This window comes from Myotis myotis, unplaced genomic scaffold, assembly GCF_014108235.1.
Source record: "Myotis myotis isolate mMyoMyo1 unplaced genomic scaffold, mMyoMyo1.p scaffold_m19_p_1, whole genome shotgun sequence".
NCBI lineage: Eukaryota > Metazoa > Chordata > Mammalia > Chiroptera > Vespertilionidae > Myotis > Myotis myotis.
Window position 1 is genome coordinate 44,244,705 of NW_023416313.1, and position 21,642 is coordinate 44,266,346.

The window sequence follows — 21,642 nt, forward strand, 5'->3', positions numbered from 1 at the left end:
CAAAAATTAAAAAAAAAATTAAGCCTTACTTCAGTAGAATTACAGATTCACACTGACATCTTTTTTAAAATTTATCTTTATTGTTGAAAGTATTACCGATGTCCCCTTTGGTCCCCCCTACCCCCATTGACCCTCTCCACCTTGTGCCTGCCTCTCCCAAACCTTCACCACACTAACACTGGCATCTTATTTTGTCCTTATGTCAGATGACCATCAGTCATGTATGATAGCACCACAAATATTCCGAGGAAACGGGAATTCTAAGGAAGACAGAGGAGTTGACAATGGTACTCTTAATTGTTTTTGTTGTTTTAATTGAGATATAATTGACATAAAACATTATATTAGTTTCAAGTATACAGCAAAGTAATTCACAGATGTTTATATTGTAAAATGATCACAATAAGTTCCTAGCTAACATTCATTACCATACATAGTTATCATTCTGATCATATAACAAAGATAAACTAAAACCTTTTAAGGGGATATTTTTGTTCTAGTCACTCTATTTTGAAGACTCCCCTAAATATCTTCTTTGAAAGTTCAAAGACCCAGAAGTTGGATTTAAAGAAATAAACCAGGTAAATTTATAGATTTAAAACTTTATTTTATTGTTTAATCATTAAGAATAGTAAAAACATTGTGGGAAGCAATTAAAAATCACAGAGTACTAATTTTTGATATGGAGACTTTTAAATTCTTTGAATATTCTATTATAAACCACCATTATTAGTAAATAAGGAAATACCACATATAAAGTTTATTTCACTAAATGTTAAAGAGATTTTTTTTCTAATTTAAGTGCCAGCTAAAGGAGTTGGACAAAGAGCAGGTACTTCTTAGATTTCTGAACGAAACTGCAATGTAGACCCTTTCATTTTCTTTTCATAATCTTCTTCAAATTTCTCATTTTGGGCTACAGTGAACTTATTCTTCCAGTCTCCTGAAATACCTGAAAGGAAACATATATGGTAAATTTGAGATTACTGTCAAATTTTTATCTAAGATGAATTCTAATTTGAATTATCATGCTTATATTTTTAAACCTTCAGAATGTCTTATCTACTCCAAAACTCCATTAATTACCTCCTGCTACCACTCCCAGACTCCTACACCTTCTTAGTTTTCCAAAAATTCCATGAATTTTCCCTGTATCTTATATGAAGAAAAAAACCTTTTAAGTAGCTTCAAGAAATGCCACTGGGAAAATATCCAACATATTCTCTTTGACTTCAGAAGATTTGTTAACAAAAGATACAGAAAATGTTTCAGTGCTTTTAAGACCCCTTTTCCAATGTCAAATGTAATTTATTTTGAAAAGTTCCATGATCAAGTAAGATTGGGAAATCACAGGGTTAAATGTATTTAAGCATATGTCTTTATTATAGGTTGCTCAATCTTCAAAATACTAACTGTACTTAAAAAACTTCAAAAGAAGAATACACACAGGACACAGCATGTGCAATAAATATGTGATAAAAAAAACAATGTCATTTCCATAGAATATCTCACAGGAGACACATCTAGAAGTTGAGTTTTAGATTTAAAAAATGGAAGAGAAGATGTCAAAGTAAATTTTTCAATCTGACCTGGGATTTCTGAACTGTGGCATTTTATTTATATCTCCACTCTTAACATTTGAAGCCAGAGGATTCTTTGCTGGGGAGGATGTGGGGTTGCCCTATGCATTATAGGATGTTTATCAGCATCCCTGGCCCCTGTTAGAAGCCAGTTACATACCCTTCTCATGACCATCAAAAATACCTCCACATGTTTCCAAATGTCTCCTGGGAGGCAAAATCATACATGCTTGAGAGTCAGATATCTCCAGCAAGACACCCATGGCATTCTTCCTAACCTTTTAAAATAAAAATCTCTAGAATACATCAAGATACATTATAATTAAAGTTACCTTTAACATTCCCTTTATAGGCTCTCTCCAAAACTGTCTTGGTGTGTATTATTCTCTCTCTCCATCATGGTAAAGAGATTTTACATCTCTGAAAATTGGCAAGTGTCATGTGATTCATCTTTGCCTCACTAACTTTGGGCTTGCGTTTTTGATATGCTTTGGCCAATGAAATTTGAATATGTGCAATATATACCAGATCTGAATTGAAGTTTTTAAAAGACATCACAAGTTTCCACTACCTCTCTTGCAGTTCTTCTATACCATGATAGTGGTTGTATCCCACAAACAAGCAGTTGTATCAGCCTGAGCTTCAGAAAGAGAAAACACAAGATGCTAAGCCAGTGATGGCGAACCTTTTGAGCTCGGCGTGTCAGCATTTTGAAAATCCCTAACTTCACTCTGGTGCCATGTCACATATAAAAATTTTTTAATATTTGCAACCATAGTAAAACAAAGACTTTTATATTTTGATACTTATTTTATATATTTAAATGTCATTTAACAAAGAAAAAGCAACCCAAAAAAAATGAGTTCGCGTGTCACCTCTGACATGTGAGTCATAGGTTCGCCATCACTGGAAGCCCATGATAGTCAATAAACACTGATCAGACTAAAAAAGTGCTGAGCAGAACTGCAGCAGCCACAAATGACCAACATCCACCAACATTAAGTGAAAATTAAATATTGTGGTTTTAAGCCATTGAGATTCTTTGAGTTGTTTGTTTTATAACAAAGCTGACTAACATGTACACAACTAACAAATCTCTCTCTCCTCTCTCTCTCTCTCTCTCTCTCTCTCTCTCTCTCTCTCTCTCTCTCTCACACACACACATGCAGTTCAATTCAACTCATATTTATCATTTATTAAAGAACTATTTTTGTGCAAGATGCTAGCTATACATTGAGTTCAATTCTGAGGATGCAATAATTTACCATAATCATAGCAGCAACCTCAAGGAGTTGATACTTTCCCTCATTAATTTAGTATGTGTAATATCATATAAGCTTTTTACCTACCACAGCAAAATTTCTAAGGAATGATGGGTACACATCTAGATAACTCAGAAAAATAAAGGGCATTCTTCTGCTATAGCAATGGATACGAAGACTCATGCTTATTGATACATAGGCTCTTGAGTAAACATTTCTTATTAAAGACTTGTCTTATATGCTAATATTACAGCAATCATAGAGTTTCTTTGCCATAAATTATTTTCTCAAATGTTTTCAGTTTTCCTACATTTTTATCTCAATTTCTTTCCATTTCTTATAATATTGCTCTCATTAATCCACCTATATTCTCTTTAATGTGACTAACAACCACTACAGAAACTAGTATATGATGTCCTCACCTTTTCTCATGAAGGGCGACACAGAATGATCCATATCAAATGATGGTACAGTAGTATAATTTGCACAGGGATTCTGCTTCATTACATCAAAAGAACTATGATAGATGATTTTATTCACAGTTTCTTCTGGAAGGTTTTTATCTAGAAATTTCATCAACTTCTGAATTTCACGCTTTGGATTCTAAAAAATTATAAAGACAACAAATTATTTTACATAGATTTAGTCATGAAGTAGTTAAACACATTAAATTATGTTCTATATGTCAATGTGGTAGAGGAAATAATTTTATATTTTATCCATACTTTTCATTTTGCTTTCCCAAGTACATATCCTACTCTTGGTTGTATCTGCTAGAAGAATTTTTTTTTTCCAAAAAGTACAAAGAAAAAGACTTAATCAATTCAACTTTTTACATTAAAAACTAGAATTAACCTGTAGAATAAAAGATGTTGATAAAGCAAGTTACTATTATCATAAGATATAATTTTCAAAATCCCATAGGGTTTTTTTATAGCTAATATCAAGAATAGGTTACCTACTAAAAATTTTCATAAGAATGAAATCTTTCTTAAACTCTTCAAAAAACAGAAGAGGCAGGGAACATTTCTAAAGTTATTTTATAAGGCTAGCATTACCCTGATACCAAAGACCAGGGCAGTACAAGAAAAGAAAATTAGATGCTAACATCCCTGATGAGCACAGATGCAAAATATTCAAACAAAATTCAATAGTACTTTTAAAGGAACATACACTATGATCAAGTGAGATTTTTTCCTGGGGTTCTAGGATGGTTCAACATCTGTAAATCAATCAAAGTGATGTACCACATTAACAAAATGAAAGATAAAAAGCATATTATCATCTCAATAGATGTAATTAAAAAACTCTCAACAAAATGGGTATAGAAGAAACGTATATACAGGGCATATATGACAGGTCTATACCTAACATACTCAGTGGTGAAAAGCTGAAAGTGTTTTCTTTAAGACCAAGAATAATTGTTAACTATAGTTAATAATATTATATTGTATATTTGAAAATTGCTAAGAGAGTATATTTTAAGAGTTCTGATTACCAAAAAAAAATTCAATTATGTGTGGTGATGAATGTCAACTAGACTTAATGTGGTGATAATTTCACAATATATACATATATTGAATCATTATGTTGTATACTTGAATCTAATATTATGTTATATGTAAATTTTATCTCAATAAAAATAACAGATTACTTATCTCAGAGAGTTCTTATATAGTGGAAAAAAAAGGATACTCTTTTTATCTTTCACACCTACATAGATTTTTTGATAGTATGAGTACATTAAGTGAAAGTAAAATAAAATCCTGTTCATTTTCCAGCATAAAGAAAGATGGGGAGGAGAAAGAGGCAACAATGAAGAATAAAGAACCATTTGATGTATTTATTATGATTTCCCTTTTCTGTGCATCAAACTATACATAGGACAACATGTTAGATACAAATGAAAGAATGGCATTCAGGCCAAAGAGTTTGTACCTGCTATTCATTGGTGAGGTGACCTTGGTGGTACAAACCAAACTGAGGCAGAGAGTCATAATCTTAGTGACCTGGTAAGATCAGGCATAAGGGCAATCTGAAATTTAGCTTTCTGGAGCTACCCATCTCAATTCATGGAAACAGAACTAGAGTTTCTGTAGTGGCTCTAAAATAATCTATTTCTTGTAGCTAAAGAACTAAATTTGCTGCAGATTAAACACACAACTTAATTATTCTAGTGGAGGAATTACAATGAAAGTTTAATTCCCAGTTGTGCCAAGTCCATGATGTGAAGGTTAAATGGAAGAGTGATAGGTAAGTGTGGACTGTTCAAGCTTGTAATGAGAATTTGGGGGTGATCTGATGACGCAAGGACTCTAGGACCCTTGAGTAACTTCAAACTTTTTTCTGCCAGCAGATATAGATTTTCCTCCCATATTTAAAGAGATAAACATCCTTTGCTGGAAGACTGGATTATGACCTCATTTGGGAATTTTCCTCCCAAGATAATGCCTATCCTCTTCAAGATCCACCCCAACCACTACTTATTGCTTCTAGACCCACAACTAGGGTAATAAATCACCATGATTCAGAGTCACAGGTAAAAAAAAAATGGTTTAAATAGGATTCAGAAAAGTCAAAGAATTAGACTAAGGAGTCCACCAGAGGGGGTTACCTTAGCTGGGTAAGGTGGTTTCCCAAGAGATGGTAGAAGAGATTTCCCAAATAAGAGATTAATGGTAGTCATAATCATCTAAAGGAATGCAGTAAAATCTAAGGGACCAAGATGAGGCTGAGTCAAGGCACTGGATTCTGAGCAATTGAAGCAGATAAACCAGATAGTATATGGGGAGGGAGGTCAGTAGACATTGTTTCCAGGGATCTCAGCCCATCCTCATTCTTGTGATGTCTTATATAATTTACCCTCTGCCCCAGACACATAGGCTCCATGTTAAAGAGAAAAGAGAGCTGTGGACAAGCTATTGGAGAAACATTCAATTTAAAGGAATGTGCAATGTGTAAACAATCAGATCAAAATAAGTTTTTTATCAAATTAGGGAGTGAACTATATTCCATGCTAATAATCAGACAGAAGATGAGAAAAAAATCTAAAATAAATAAGGAAATTAAATTGTTTTCCCATATGTTTGCCACTTGGGGAAACAATCATAGATAAATTAAATTTGGTCTCTATGTTCAAGGAGCTTACATTAGAGAACAACAAAACATAAGTAAAGAAACACATACATAAAATAATTACAAATGGTGGTGGATACTATTTAAAGAATAATAGCAGCAAAACAGAGTTTAATAGAAAATAATGAGGTAGATTATTTGACATTGTGGACATAAAAGAACTTTGTGGAGAAGTTACATTTAATTGAAGACATGAAGGATGAGAAGAAATTAATCTGAAAAAAAGTGAGAAGAAATATTTCAGGTAAGCTCACTTACCAAGAAAAGAAATAATGGCACTAGAAGATATTGGGGAGATAGACAGGAACTAAATATTCTGAAATTCATAAATTACATTAATGACTATTTCTCACATAGGGATAGAAGCCATTGAGAGATTTGAAACCTTTTTCAAAGATGAAATGTTTTTATTTAGGTTTCAAGATCATTCTTTCTAAATGGATAATAGATGCAAAATGAGATAGAACAAATAAATCAAGATAGTTGCCTGAACTAGAGTAGGAAGCAGTAGAGTTAGAAAGAGGTGGATTGCCTAAAAGATGAATTTTTCAAGTCAGAGTTAATAGTCATATTTATAAATCAAGAGGAAAGGAAAGTGTGATACAAAAAAAGGTGAAGCATAGGTTTCCTTAAAAAATAAAGAAGAAATTGTGGTTGTTTCTTACCTCTTTCATGTCTTCATAGAATAGGTAGAGGATACGATAATCTTTCCTTTTCTCCCACCAGCCTTTCACATGGTCATACCAAGAACCAAAAGCCACTACATTAAAAGATAAAATGTTTGCAACTTAAAACTATTTACATGAAGTCAAGAATTATTAAATTGTTAAATGTTACTCTAAGTGTAATTCAAAACAAAAGTGGTAAGGAATATATACTGCTTATTTACTAGTTCAAGAAAAAGATATGATAGTATAAGGGAACTATATCAAATCACCCTTGCTCTCACTAAATTTACCATCTACTTAGAATAAAATGCTTCTATTATGGGACAAACTGTGTTCCCCCAAGTTCTTCAGTTGAAGTCCTAAACATCAGTCAGTAGTTCAGAATATGACTGACTTTAGTCATGGGACCTTTAAAGAAGTAATTCAGTTAAAATGGTGTCATTCAGGGCGGACCCTAATCCAGATGACTATTCTTAAGCATTGAAATCTAATGGAATTTGCCTTTTGCTAAATTTCAGCTTTTTTTTCTGTCTTATTTATTTTTTCCACATGGGAATGTTTATCTTAATGGTTGTCCCACCATTATATTTTGGAAGAAGACTATCTGATTTCACAAGTTCACAGTTAGGAATTTTATCCAGGGAGGATTTTGCAACCAAGGTACATGCCTCTGACCGGATTCGAACCCGGGACTCTTCAGTCCACAAGCCAATGCTCTACCCACTGAGCAAAAGCAGCTAGGGGTGATTTATATGATATTTAGATGAGATTTTAGACTCAGAATTGATGCTGGAATAGTTTAAGACTTTTGGGGTTTGCGGGATATAGTGAATGCATTTTGAATGTGAGGACATAGATTTGGGGGACCCAGAAAGCAGAGTATTATGGCTGAATTGTGTCTAACCTGAAATTCATGTGTTGAAGTCTGAAGCCCAATACCTCCGAATCTATATATATATAAAAGGCTAATATGCTAAGTGTCCATCCACCCATCCAACTGGTCGCTATGATGCACACTGACCACCAGGGAGCAAATGCTCAATGCATGAGCTGCTGAACTGCAGTGACTTGGCAGCGACAGTCCTCGGGTGATGCGCCCCAAAACCAGAGGAGGGAGCCTGATTCCTAGTGTGGCACATGATTTCACCTTCGGCTGTGGGTTATGTTGTTGCTGGGGCACTGTGGGCCCCGAATCTGGTTTACTGCACACTTGCATTTGCATTCCACACCCTGTACTACAGCAACTTTGCAGAGTGTCCTCTTGCACTCTGGGACCCCTCAGGGGATGTCAGAGAGCCAGTTTCAGCCCAATCCCCACAGGCCAGGCCGAGGGACCCCACCTGCCACAGGGACCCCACTCACTCGGCAGACTCAGGGGAGAGACTGCAGAAGGTTGGCTCCAGGGCGTGTCTAATTAATTTCCTTTCAATGTGCATGAATCAGTGTACCAGGTCACTAGTGTGACTATATTTGAAAATGGTGTCTTTACAGAGGTAAAGTTAAAATGAGCTCATTAAGATGTGGATCAAAATCGGTCTCACCAAAATGTGCCATTCTGGCATGCAGATTACATATTTCAAGCTAAAAATAATCAAGGCTCAGAGGCTCAGGAAGAAACTTTGGCCTTCCCCTTCATTGACTAAAAGAATTTAAGAGAGTGGACATGCTCCAGGAAGGGAAGATATCATCATGGGATATTCCAGTTTAATTTGAATAAAGTATGGTGCAAGGAGGAGCTTGGCAAAGCCCATTTCCTCAAAATCCTTCATGTGTCTCATTGTTTTAAGATGGCCTATAAACACTTGTTTACTAAAGATCTCCTTGTACATTTTTGCCTTACTTCCCTGGTTTCTCCTCCTTGATCCAGAATGACATATAGACCTCATATTGCCTTCCTGTCTTTGAAATTTTCATGCTTATGTGATTTCCCCATAATGCAAGTATTAAAACTTTTCTTAACCTGCTTTATGTTCATTCTGCCCGCCAGAAGAACTAAGAGGGAAATGGGAAAGTTTCCACATCCCTGACAGGTCTTAATCCAATATAACTGATCTCTTTCTAAGAGGAGATAATTATTACCCAGAGAGAAGAGGAGATAATTATATACAGAGAGAAGACCATGTGAAGACACAGAGAAGATGGTCATCTACAAGACCACGAAAAGGGCCTCAGAAGGAACCATCATGAGGATACATACCTTGATCCTGAATTTTAGCTTCCAAAACTGTGGGAATATGAAGTTTTGTTGTTTAAGCCACTCAGTCTGTGGTACTTTGTGGCAGCCTTAGCAAATGAATACAGCCTTTGGTAAATAAAATTAAAACTAGAAGAGCAAGATGGCAGGTAATAATACAGACAATAAGTGGTACAGATGTTCATAGCAGAGGGAAAAAGGAAGAGAAAAGCATAGGGATGGAGAGATAAAGAAAGATCTGTGGTGGAAGTAGAGTGTATCTAGTTCTAAGAAGAGTTGGGCATTGATAGTAAGAATGAGTAGACATTCTATGAAAACAGAATAGTCCAAACAATGGCAAGAGTAAAAAAAAAAAAAAAAAAAATTTGCAAGATGTCATTGAGATGTATTTGCTTTGAAAAGAGACTTGGAAAATGTTTATATGAAAATTAAAGTAGAGTTACTACCATGGGTATAAGTATGCTTTCCTGAAAGAGAAAATACAAAGATAGAAAAGAAGAACCTTGAAGTTAAAATCTGCATTCAATAATTTTTAGTTTATAGAATTAAACTGAAGAAATGGTTAAGAAAAGAGAGTCCATTCATTTGCTAAGGCTGCCACAAAGATGAAGAAAAATAGATCCAGAGACAGAGAAGCATCAATCAGACCGTCAAACCTCAGAGGGAAGGTAGGGGAGGGTCGGGGTAAGGGGAGAGATCAACCAAAGGACTTGTATGCATGCATATAAGCCTAACCAATGGACACAGACAACAGGGGGATGAGGGTATAAGTGGGGGGGCAATGGGGTGATAAGGACACATATGTAATACCTTAAATCAATAAAGAAAACAAAACAACTTTACAAGCTTTCCTTTATTGCCAACTTGGTGTCCATATAGTTTGTATCAGTTTATCATCTCACCAACAATCCGTGAGATGGCTTGGCTCCCCACACTCCCATCAACACAATGTGTTTATCTTTGTCAGTCTGATAGGTGAAATATGAATGGCATCTCATCATTTTAATTTACATTTCTCTTCTTATAAATATGGTTTCATATGTTTAAAGCTATTTCTATTTCCATTTCTATGTTCCATTTAATTGGATTATTGGTCAGTTTTTAATAGGAGTTTAAAACTAGGAGTTTGATTTTATCAATTTACAAAAGCTCTGTATACATTAAGAAATTTAGTTTTTTTGTATTTCATGTGTTAAATATGCATTTGTACAGTTTGTTATTTCTATTTTTTGTTGATTTTTTCTTCATGCAGACTTAAAAAAAAAAAACAGTCAAATTTGAATTTAAAAAAGAGAGTCCAAGAAATATGTATAAAATCAAAACAATACAATGACATACAACAAGGCAGTAGTCACCAAGTACTAATGAAACAATGAGAGCAAGGGCTTAAAAACCTGTGTGTCATATATTTTCCAAAAGTCCTTACAGGGAAGAGATGGCAATGTATTCTTTTTCTTCTATTGTCTCCCTGATGCATTAGTAGAGTGCTGAGGGCATATTAGGTTTATAATAAATACAAAATTTATATCTGAACTTTATATAGCCTTGCAAAAATAAAGACTTTTCATTATAAAATCCATGATTAAAGTAAGAAGTGGACTCACCCTTCCCAGTCATGAATTTACCCAGAAACTCCTCCCAGGTACCAGGCTCTGGGTGCAATTTTGCCATTTGGTAGAAATAATAATAGGACACAGCCACATCTTTAGCATTCCGTGCCACATAGACCATCTGTGGAAAGAGAAGATAAATCATAATTTTTTTTTATATTCTTTAAAAATGTGTAAACTTTTGATTACCTTGACAGAATGCCTATTTTTCTTTTCCTCATTTCCCGATCTGAGTGTGTGTAGATATATCCTGACATAGAATATTGATTAAATCCTAATTATTTTAACACAAAGTCTTCTCATCTCTCACACCTCAGGGTTCTCTTCAGCCTTTGAAAAGACATCTCTTGAAATATGGAATACCAAGTGAAATAATAATTAAATATTAAATTAACAAAAATTAATATTATTCTAATATTTAGAATATTTTTCTGTAACATCACTTAGAAAAGCTAATAAAAAAACAGCAATTTTTAGACTTGAAAAAATGTCATATTTTTCATTAAAAATAAAATACTTTTGGGTAAATTCAGTCAATAAAGATGAAACATTATTCACTCTACCCCTGTTTATAATGATTATAATGAAGAGGAAGGAGAATGAATTGTAGTAGTAGGAGAAGAATAAGACAAACAAAAGAAAAACAGAGGAACATAACTATAAAGAATAAAATGGCAGTAGATACATACCTATAATAATCACTTTAAATGCAAATGGCTTAAATGTTCTAATGAAAAGACACAGGGTTCAGCCGTGGGCAAACTACGGCCCAAGGGCCAGATCCTGCCCGTTTGAAATGAATAAAACTAAAAAAAAAAAAAAGACCGTACCCTTTTATGTAATGATGTTTACTTTGAATTTATATTAGTTCACACAAACACTCCATCCATGCTTTTGTTCCGGCCCTCCAGTCCAGTTTAAGAACCCATTGTGGCCCTCGAGTCAAAAAGTTTGCCCACCCCTGGCCGGTAGCTGAATGGATAAGAAAACAGGATCTACATATATGTTGTCTACAAAGGATCCACCTCATAATAAAGAAACACACAGACTAAAACTAAAGGGATAGAAAAAGATATTTCATGCAAAAGGTAATGTAATGGAGTAGTAATACATTTATCTGACAAAATGGTCTTTAAAACAAAGGCTATAAAGACACAAGGAAAGACACTGCATAATGATAAAGGAATCAATCTAACAAGAGGATATAACCATTGTACACATTTATAAACCCAACATAGGAGCACCTAAATATATAAAGCATATTTTGATGGACTAAGGGAGAGATTGACAATAATACAGTTATAGTGGGGGATTTTAATACCCCACTGACATCAATGCATAAGTCTTCCAGACAGAAAATCAAGGAGCAGCAGCCTTAGATGGCACACGAGACCAGATGAATTTAATTGATATCTGCAAAGCATATCACCCCAAAGCATCAGAATTACAGGATATTCATAGAACATTTTACAAGATAGACCACATATTAGGGCACACAATAAGTCTCAGTAAATTTAAGAAGACTGAAATCGTATCAAGCATCTTTTCTGACCATAGCAGTATGAAACTAGAAATCAACCACAAGAAAAAAACTGAAAACACACAAAGCAATGGAGGCTAAATAACATGTTACCAAGCACTTAATGGGTTAAAAATTCAATTAAAGAAAAATGAAAACATTCCTTGAAACATATAAAAATGAAAACCCAACCTAAAACATATGAAGCACAGCTAAAGCAGTCCTGGAAGGGAAATTCATAGAGATACAGGCATATTTGAAACAAGAAACATCTCAAATAAACAATCTAATTTTACATTTAAATAAAGTAGAAAAAAACAAAAAACAAATTCCAAAATGAGTAGAAGAAAGGAAATAATAAAGATCAGAGAAGAAATAAACAAAATAGAGTCTAAAAAAAAGTACAAATCATCCATGGAAGCAAGAGCTGGTTCTTTGAAAAGATGAACAAGATTGACAAACCTCTAATCAGACACATCCAAAAACAAAAACAAAAAAGAGAAAGAGGACCCAAATAAATAAAATCAGAAATAAAAGAAGTAACAAATGACATAGAAATACAAAGGATTGCAAGAAAATATTACACACAACTGTAAGCCAACCAAGTGGACAATCTGAACAAAATAGATTAATTCCTAGAAACATATAATCTTCCAAAACTGAATCAGGAAGAATCAGAAAATATGAATAGACTGATTACAAATAAGGAAATTGAAGCAGTAATAATAATAATTAAAAAAAAAACAACCTCCCAAAAAACAAGTTCCTGGACTGGATGGCTTCACAGGTGAATTTTAACCAACGAAAATTTGACATCTATCCTTCTCAAACTATTCTAAAAATCCAAGGGAAGACCCCCAGCTGCCCCTCTGCTGGCCTGCTCGCCCCAAACTGGCCCCCCCCCCCGCCAGCCTGCTTACCCCCAACTGCCCCCCCCCCACCCGTCAGGCTGATTGCCACTAACTGCCTCTGCCTCAGCCCCACCACCATGGCTTTGTCTGGAAGGATGTACAGAAGGTCTCCTGGTCTAATTTGCATATTACTTTTTTATTAGTATAGATGTTTATAAATTGCAATGACACTGAATTCATGAATAAGCAGTTCTGGGGTATTTAAATATCTATTGTTTACAAGTGGACAGTGAAAGGATTTAGACAGAAAGGTATCTTAGAGAAGGGAAACCTGAGAGAATCTTATGGCTTGGGCACTGAGTATTAGAAATCCCTTAGCTATAGCAGTGAAATCCATTGGTATATTTTGATCTTTAATATATGGACCACATTATTATTTTTTTACAATGATTTACCCAGGGGTTGAAAACTCATCTTAATTCCTACATAATTAGTAAAAGAAATTACAACACAAATAAGAATCTTTTTATTTAAATTTTGCTACCTTGCAGTTATTCTTCCAAAATGAAGAAGGAAGAAGTTGAACAGGCAAGTGTGTTTTCACTAATCGAGGAGACTGCATTTTTTTCAAATCTTCAATGCCTATAAGCATAAAAGTTAAATTACATTATAAATGTGGAATCATAAAGGTCAATTACAATATAATCTAAGACTTTGTAAACTTTAACCCCATTATATGGCTTGAAATGATTATATGGCTAAATGACCTCATATAAATCTAAAATCTACATGAGATTAAAAAATGATTAATTTTGGTTAGTTAGGCTGTTTTATTGCCTATGAATTGTAGAGTTTATTATCTTCGTATTATATATAAAATCTTCATATATAATATCTGATGAGACAGAAACAGCAGTAGGTCAAGATGTCTAAATTTTTCCTTCATTTATCTTCTTCTTTGCCTCATTTACAATGTGAGAAAATGGAACTAGAGAGTTTCAAAATCCCCTTTCTTCTTTATTTTTTGGCATTTTAATATATATTTTTAAATTTATTTTTTAATTATAGTTAACATACAATATAATATTCATTTAGGTGTACAACATAGTGATTAGACATTATAATATCTTTTGAAGTGATCACCCTGGTTTAAGTCTAGTATACTTTATATCCCCATAACTATTTTTATAACTGGCAATTTGTTCTTCATCCCTTTCCAGCTTTTTTGAGATCAAATTAAGCTATGAGGTTCATGACTAATTTAAAAAATTTTAATAATGTAAGACTTTATGACAATGTAATAATGTAAAATTTTTTTTCAAGCTCTAAGAAAAAGGTGGGTCGACTCAATACTACATGTGAATAGTTTGCGGCCTAATCTGCATAGGCTTGAGCAATGATTCATAGAACAAAAGAGACCTAAATTCAACATTTTTTTTCTTGAGTCTATAAAGATAAGCTAACTAGCAGTAGATATGATTCTATATTGAATCAAACACTGAATATTTTTGTGTGTAATGATCACCAAATATTCAAATGTTAAAGACTTCCACCAGTCCTATTAACAAAAATATATATATATACTCATCAACATTTCTTCTTATTCAGATATTATCTTTGGGTGGAAGTGGAGTATAATATGATTATTAGAATAAGTAAATACTCTTTTATTATAGACACTTATGATTCATATCTATCATTTTTCATTATCACTCCTCTAGACACCACTAAAAGATAGAGGAATTTACTCCTATGGTGAAAAAGAACATCAAGAGAAAAATACCATTTTCAATTCCAGGAACTATAAGTTCCATGAATGGCACTCGGTTGTATATTGCATCTCGTTTACATTTCTCTGCATCTCCATTGTTATAGATCAAATCCACTATTTCACTGACCCAGGTTGTTCCTGGAAAAAAAAGAAGAAGAAAAAAAAAGAAAGAGAGAGAGAAGGAACTCTAAACTTTTCTGTCAAAAAGAGTATGAGACGGTCACAAGACATTATGTAACATCAAAAACAAAACCGTGCTCTTTGAATTCACGCCTTTTTTCTCTTCTCTCTTTTTCTAGTAGACATCCTTATTTATCTTGAACATATGCTGTACGCATGTATTGTGCATGTGTGTCAAATCTGATTAAAATGCTCATAAAAGTAAAGCCTGAAAAGGAAGTAAAATATGGGGTATAAAAGAGACATTCTGGGCCCTGACTGGGTAGTTCAGTTGGTTAGAGCATCCTCCCATACATCAAGGTTCCCGGTTCCAATCTCTGGTCAGGCCACATACTAGAATCAGACAATGAATGCATCAATAAGTGAAATAACAAATCTATGTTGCTCTCTCTCTCTCTCTCTCTCTCTCTCTCTCTCTCTCTCTCTCTCTCATTTCTCTCAAATTAATCAATAAAAAAATAAAAATTAACAAACAAAATTTTAGAAAAGAGATGTTGTGGAAGCAATGATAGCTCATTTTCCTGTGTGGGATAGATAGGGGAAGAAGCCAATTTTAGTGACTCTGAACTCCAATTTGTACATTTTTATTAATATCAAAAAGACTATTATTCTTTGGGACTGAAGGGCACTTTGAGTAAAACTGAATTTTTGTGATCACCAAATATTCAAATGTTAAAGACTTCCACTGGTCCTATTAACAAAATATATACATATATATATATATATATATATATATATATATATATATATTTTGTTATATATATATATTCATCTATATCTATCTATCTATCTATCTATCTATCTATCTATCTATCTATTCATCAGAATTTCTTCTTTGGGTGGAAGTGGAGTATAATATGATTATTAGAATAAGTAAATACTCTTTCATTATAGACACTTATGATTCATTTTGGTGAAGAGAAAAACAGGAGTGAAGGAAAACAAAGAGAACTTTGTCATTTTATCTGTGGTGACCGGTGTGACACTACCAAGTCAAAGACAATATATTCTGTTTGAACACAGTGGATCAAGTTACCCTGTTGTTTATGAAATTGTGTCTCACCAGATTCTGAGAAATTGCTATAATGTATATGAGCATATGCTCCATTTAATTGTCTATGTCACTCGATGATCTGGTTATCAAGATACTGTTTAAAAAGTGATTACCATTCATAAGAGAAAAATATCTTCTTAATTGTTCCCTGCTCTTTCCCCTTTACGAAACATGAAATGATAGTCTCTCAACTGAATAATCATTGAGGGTGGGAACTAAAAAATTAAATAATTAATCCTTGCAAACAGCATAGTTTTTGAAGAATGATCTACATATGGAGGCACCTTTGAATTGGTTCCAGATATTAGAGTACTTTAGGCCTCATTTTTATTTAGTCCTTTTTGTGGACAACTCTTACTCCTTCATGTCCCTAAATCACGAGTACAAGACTCATCTCTATCCTTCTAACTCAGACAATTATAGTACTAAGAAAAAGGTGGGTCAACTCAATACTGTACTTGAATAGTTTTTTTGCCTAATATGCACAGGCTTAAGCAATAATTCATAGAACAAAAGAGACCTAAATTCAACATATTTCATTTCCTATGTTGAAATGGGTGGTTCAAATTGTGGCCAATGAAATTTGATAGAAAGAAATTCCATTTTAGATATGCTTTCAGTTGAAAATGTTTATTTTCTAGGAGTTTTGAAAAAAAGATATGGTTTAGTTAGCTTTCCCTGGCTGGTATGGTTCAGTGGGAACATCCTTCTGTACACCAAAAGGAGACAGGTTCAGTTCCCCATCAGGACACATATCTAGGTTTCATGTTCTATTGGGAGGCAACAAGTTGATGTTTTTCACCCACATGGATGTTTCTCTTTCTCTATCTCTCTCTCTTCCTCTCTCTAAAATAAAATAAAATTTTAAAAATTATTTAACTTGAATATTTAAAAAAATTTATCTTTATTGTTGAAAGTATTACAGATGTCCCCCTTTTTCCTCCCCATTGACCCCCTCCAACCCACTCCTGCCCCCTCCCCAGGCGCTTCCTGTCTGTCTACGCATATATACATATAAGTTCATTGGTTAATCTCTTCCTGCCCCCTCTCTCTGAAATACATCAGTCTGTTGCATGCTTCAATGTCTCTGGATCATTTTGTTCATCAGTTTATTTTGTTCATTAGATTCCACATATAAGTGAGATCATGTGATATTTATCTTTCTCTGACTGGTTTATTTTGCATAGCATAATATTCTCCAGGTCCTTCCATACTGTCTCAAAGGGTAAGAGATCCTTAACTTGGAACAAAAGAAAAGAAAATGACCAAAAAGAGTACATGATTAATTTATGTGTAGCCACCTAACCATCTAATATTTAGTACATTAGAAAAAATTTAGCATCAAAGAGCACCTTTGTAGATGAACTATTTGTGTAATAGTACCTTCCAAGGACTTTCTTAATAGTTTCTTATTAATCTACACTAATAAAAGACAAATATGCAAATTGACGGTACCTTTACTATGCCTTAAGCCACACCCACCAGCCAATCAGAGCGACTATATGCAAATTAACCCAACCAAGATGGTAGCTGGCAGCCACGGAGCTGGAGCAAGCAGGAGGCTTGGTTGCCCCAATGATGGAGGAAGCAAAGCTTCCCAGCTGCCGTGGCTGGCTTTGAGCTCCACTCAAAGCAACAAAGTTTCAATTATAGAAGGTAAATAAACCCCAGATACCTGCTTTCAGCCAGCCATAGCCACGGAGCTGGAGCGAGCAGGAGTGGGTTGCCTCTGGCAATAGAGGAAGCCAAGCTTCCCTCCCACCCATTCTGGTCGGCTCTGAGCTCCTCTCAAGGTTACAAAGTTTACATTATAGAAGGAAATAAATCCCAGAATAAAAAAGAAAAAAAGGAGAGGCTGGGAGCTTCTGTCGCCGGGAGGGCTTGGCCAGACTGAAAATGGCCTTCAGCCCCTCACCCTGGCTGGCCAGGCACCCCAGTGGGAACCTCCACCCTGAAGGGGGTGTGACCAGCCTGCAAACACCCATCAGCCCCTCATCCAGGCTGGCCAGGCACCCCAGCGGGACCCCCCACCCTGATCCAGGACAACCTTCAGGGCAAATCAGCTGGCCCCCACCCATGCACCAGGCCTCTATCTTATATAATAAAAGGGTAATATGCAAAGTGACCCTAACAGCAGAACGACTGGGAATGACTGGTCACTATGACACACACTGACCACCAGGGGGCAGATGCTCAATGCAGGAGCTGCCCCGTGGTGGTCAGTGCGCTCCCACAGGGGGAACTCTGCTCAGCCACAAGCCAGGCTGCCAGCTGCCAGCACAGCGGTGGTGGTGGGAGCCTTTCCCACCTCCTCAGCAGCGATAAGGATGTCCAACTGCAGCTTAGGCCTGTTCCCTGCTGGCAAGTGGACATCCCCCAAGGGCTCCCGGGCTGCCAGAGGGATGTCTGACTGCCAGCTTGGGCCCGATCCCCCAGAGAGCAGGCCTAAGCCAGCAGGTGGACATCCTCTGAGGGGTCCCAGACTGCAAGAGGGCATAGGCCAGGCTGAGGGACCCCCCCCTCAGTGCACAAATTTTTGTGCACTGGGCCTCTAGTAAATATATAAAAATGGAAAAACAAAAACTCATATTATTTCTCAGTTTCTTTCCTTAAGTCTTATAGTTTTCAGTGTGTAGGGCTTACATTCTCTTTTTTGAGACTGTTTACTAAAGAGAGCAGTTGTTTAAATTTATAACAAAGTATTTCTAATCATATTTATAAAACATGTTGAAAACAATGAAATATTAATATTTTACAAAACATTTTAAAATATTAAAATGAACAAAATATTTAAACATTAAATTATATAGAAGTATATATACCCATATATTCATATTCTAATGTACCAAATCATTTATATGTACAGCATTAATTTTTCTTTAGATAGAACTTCCAGTAGGAAGTGAGTTTGTCTAATTTGAAACAAAACTACACCAGCAACAAACAGCTACAATGATCCTTTAACAAGTGATCTGCTAATCATTGGGCTTACACAAACGGATCAATAAGTAATCATCAAGTACAGTGCCTTTGAACAATGCAGGAGTTAGGGGTTCTGACTCTAACTTTTGACCCCCTCAAAACTTAACCACAGACATCTGTCCTTTGTATTCACAGAAAGTTTCAGGATCCCTGCAGATCCCCAAGTCCCCAGAAGCTCATGTGTCTTATATAAAATGATGTAGTAAAACAATGCAGTCAGCTCTCAACATCCTTGAGTTCCCATCTGAAGATGGAAAATACTGTTGCTGTAAAAATGAAGAAATTCTTACCATTTGCAACAGCATGGATGGAACTGGAGAGCATTATGCTAAGCGAAATAAGCCAGTCAGAGAAAGATAAATATCACATGATCTCACTCATTTGTGGAATATAATGAACAACATAAACTGATAAACAAAAAAAGATCCAGAGACAGAGAAGCATGGATCAGATCGTCAAACCTCAGAGGGAAGGTAGGGAAAGGGTGGGATAAGGGAGAGAGATCAACCAAAGGACTTGTATGCATGCATATAAGCATAACCAATGGACACAAACATCAGGTGGGTAAGGACATGAGTGGAGGGGTCGAGGGGCTCTGGGGGCATAAGGACACATATGTAATACCTTAATCAATAAAGAAGAAAGAAAAGAAAATACTGTTTTCCATCTGCAGTTGGTTGAATCTGCTGATGCACAACCCGGGAATATGGACAGTCAACTGTATATATATTTTTTAAATCCTTAAGTAAGTAGATCCATGCAGTTCAAATCCATGTTGTTCAAGGGTCAACTGTGCAAATAAATGAAAAGGTCTTACCAGATTTGGGATAGGTGGCGATCAAAAGGTCATCTGGTCGGCTTTCAAATGACTCCACCTGGGACCACTCCTCAGCAATGCTCCAGAAGAGAGGAACACCCTGAACATCCACCAACTCCCTTCTGTAGAAATCCAGCTTGTTGTCCATGTTTGAGAGACTACATTTTATGCAAAGAGGCACAAGTTAAAAGAGCCTTTGTTTTACATAACATCAATATGGTTAAAATTAATTACATTTTATTCACCAAGGTCATATTTCATTTCTCTAGGTCTAGCAGTGTCAGATCACAGTACTGTGCATTACAAATCAGCAGAAGAAAAAAAGTATTATAAAAACCAATGAGGTCTTGCACAATTTATTTTATATGTACTGGTTATATGATAATATCATCAATATTTTTAATGGGTATACAAAGACTTCTGGGATATGTAATAAAATTACTGGACTTTAGAGTTAGAAGAAAGTGTCCTTCTTAACCACATTGCTGCCAATTCATTGCAGTGGGAATGTGAATAAGCCCCATGACTACTCTGAATGTTCTTAACTATAAAATCAGGAGTGGCCTAACTTAGTACTTCCTTAAATTACAGGCTGAGCCACTGAATGCAAATTAGCTAAAAGTAAATTATTCTACAACAGACCACAAGAATAAAGGGGGGAGGGGGGGCGGACTTGAGGTAAGTGTAGCATTGGAAATACATTGCTCTGATTAAGGTTTTAGCTTCCTGAGGTCTTCTGGCAGCTGCTGAATCATACTTCAATAATTAAAATCAGAACCCTCTGAAACCAATAAACATAACCTAACTGTATCTTTTCCAAAGTGCAATTTCTTATCTTCTTTATTTCTCTTTTTTCAAGTCCTTACAACTCCACCCTTATCCTACCTCAACCAAATACCTTTTACTTTAAAGGTTTATGAAGTCACAGGATACCAAATCAATATACAAATACCTGTTGCATACATATAAGTTAATAAAAAACTATCACAAATAGAAATTAATAAAATAATCCCATTTGCAATTACATAAAAAATATCTAGGAATAAAATTTAACCAAAGAAATAAAGACCTATACACTGAAAACTATAAGACATTAAGAAAAGAAACTGAAGACACAAATCAAAAATATTTTGTACTCATGGATTGGAAGAATTAATATTGTGAAAATGTCCATACCATCCAAGGTAATCTATAGATTCAATGTAATCCCTGTCAAAATTTCAAAGACATCTTTCACAGAAATAGAACAAACAGTCCTAAAATATGTGTGGAACCACAGAAGACCCAAAATAGTCAAAGTAGTCTTAAGAAAGAAAATCAAAGCTGGAGAGGCATCACACTCCATGATTTCAAACTATATTACAAAGTTATAGTAATAAAAACAGTATGGTAGTATCAAAAAAAAAAAGGTACATAGATCATTAGAACAGAATAAAAAGCAAGAGTTAATTTGGAAAAGAGGAGAACTTTCCAGCCAGGAAGTAGCATGTATAAAGACCCTATGCTTTCATTCTGGGACAGAGAAATAAGGTCTATGTGCCTACAGTGCAAAAAATGAGGATGAATTGTGAATACTTCGCTAAATTATGTGGTAAGAAACTAAAGATTTCAGGGTTATTTCTGGGTAACTAAGTGTGCCTGGGATGTACTGGGTTTCTGACTAGTCTCACAAGAATAGGAGGGTCCACTGACTGCCATTATGCATACGTCCAGCAGTAGTTCTGCCTATTATATGAGAGAATGGTGATATGCAACTGAATCTGGATGTACCTGAGTGTCACTGAGGGTAGAGTATATAATTAGATATTAGTTGCAGTTTTTTGTTGTTGTTTGTTTTTTGCTTTTACTAAAAATCTTGGGATTTATAAATACCATAAAATTTCAAACTTAATAATCACAAGTATAACTTATGAGCTTTGTTCAGTGAACAGTTTTTGTCCTAAAGTGCCTATGTAACTTACAATTTGGTGATACCATATTCACCTCACCACTCACGTCAGCAATCTAGAGATTCTGTCT

General features: G+C 35.1%; 1 protein-coding gene across 1 annotated transcript in view; it reads right to left on the bottom strand.

The window, feature by feature from the left end:
- Positions 1-277: 277 nt before the first annotated feature.
- Positions 278-21,642, bottom strand: part of LOC118669568 (sulfotransferase 1 family member D1) — a 34,115-nt gene continuing 12,750 nt past the window's right edge. The window contains exons 3-9 of the mRNA XM_036335584.1: positions 19,624-19,781; positions 14,603-14,728; positions 13,364-13,461; positions 10,444-10,570; positions 6,643-6,737; positions 3,265-3,445; positions 278-952 (exon numbers count right to left, since the gene is read on the bottom strand). Coding sequence (XP_036191477.1) covers positions 840-952; positions 3,265-3,445; positions 6,643-6,737; positions 10,444-10,570; positions 13,364-13,461; positions 14,603-14,728; positions 19,624-19,771 — 888 coding nt within the window. The 5' untranslated portion in view covers positions 19,772-19,781 and the 3' untranslated portion in view covers positions 278-839. The remainder of the gene's footprint in view (positions 953-3,264; positions 3,446-6,642; positions 6,738-10,443; positions 10,571-13,363; positions 13,462-14,602; positions 14,729-19,623; positions 19,782-21,642) is intronic.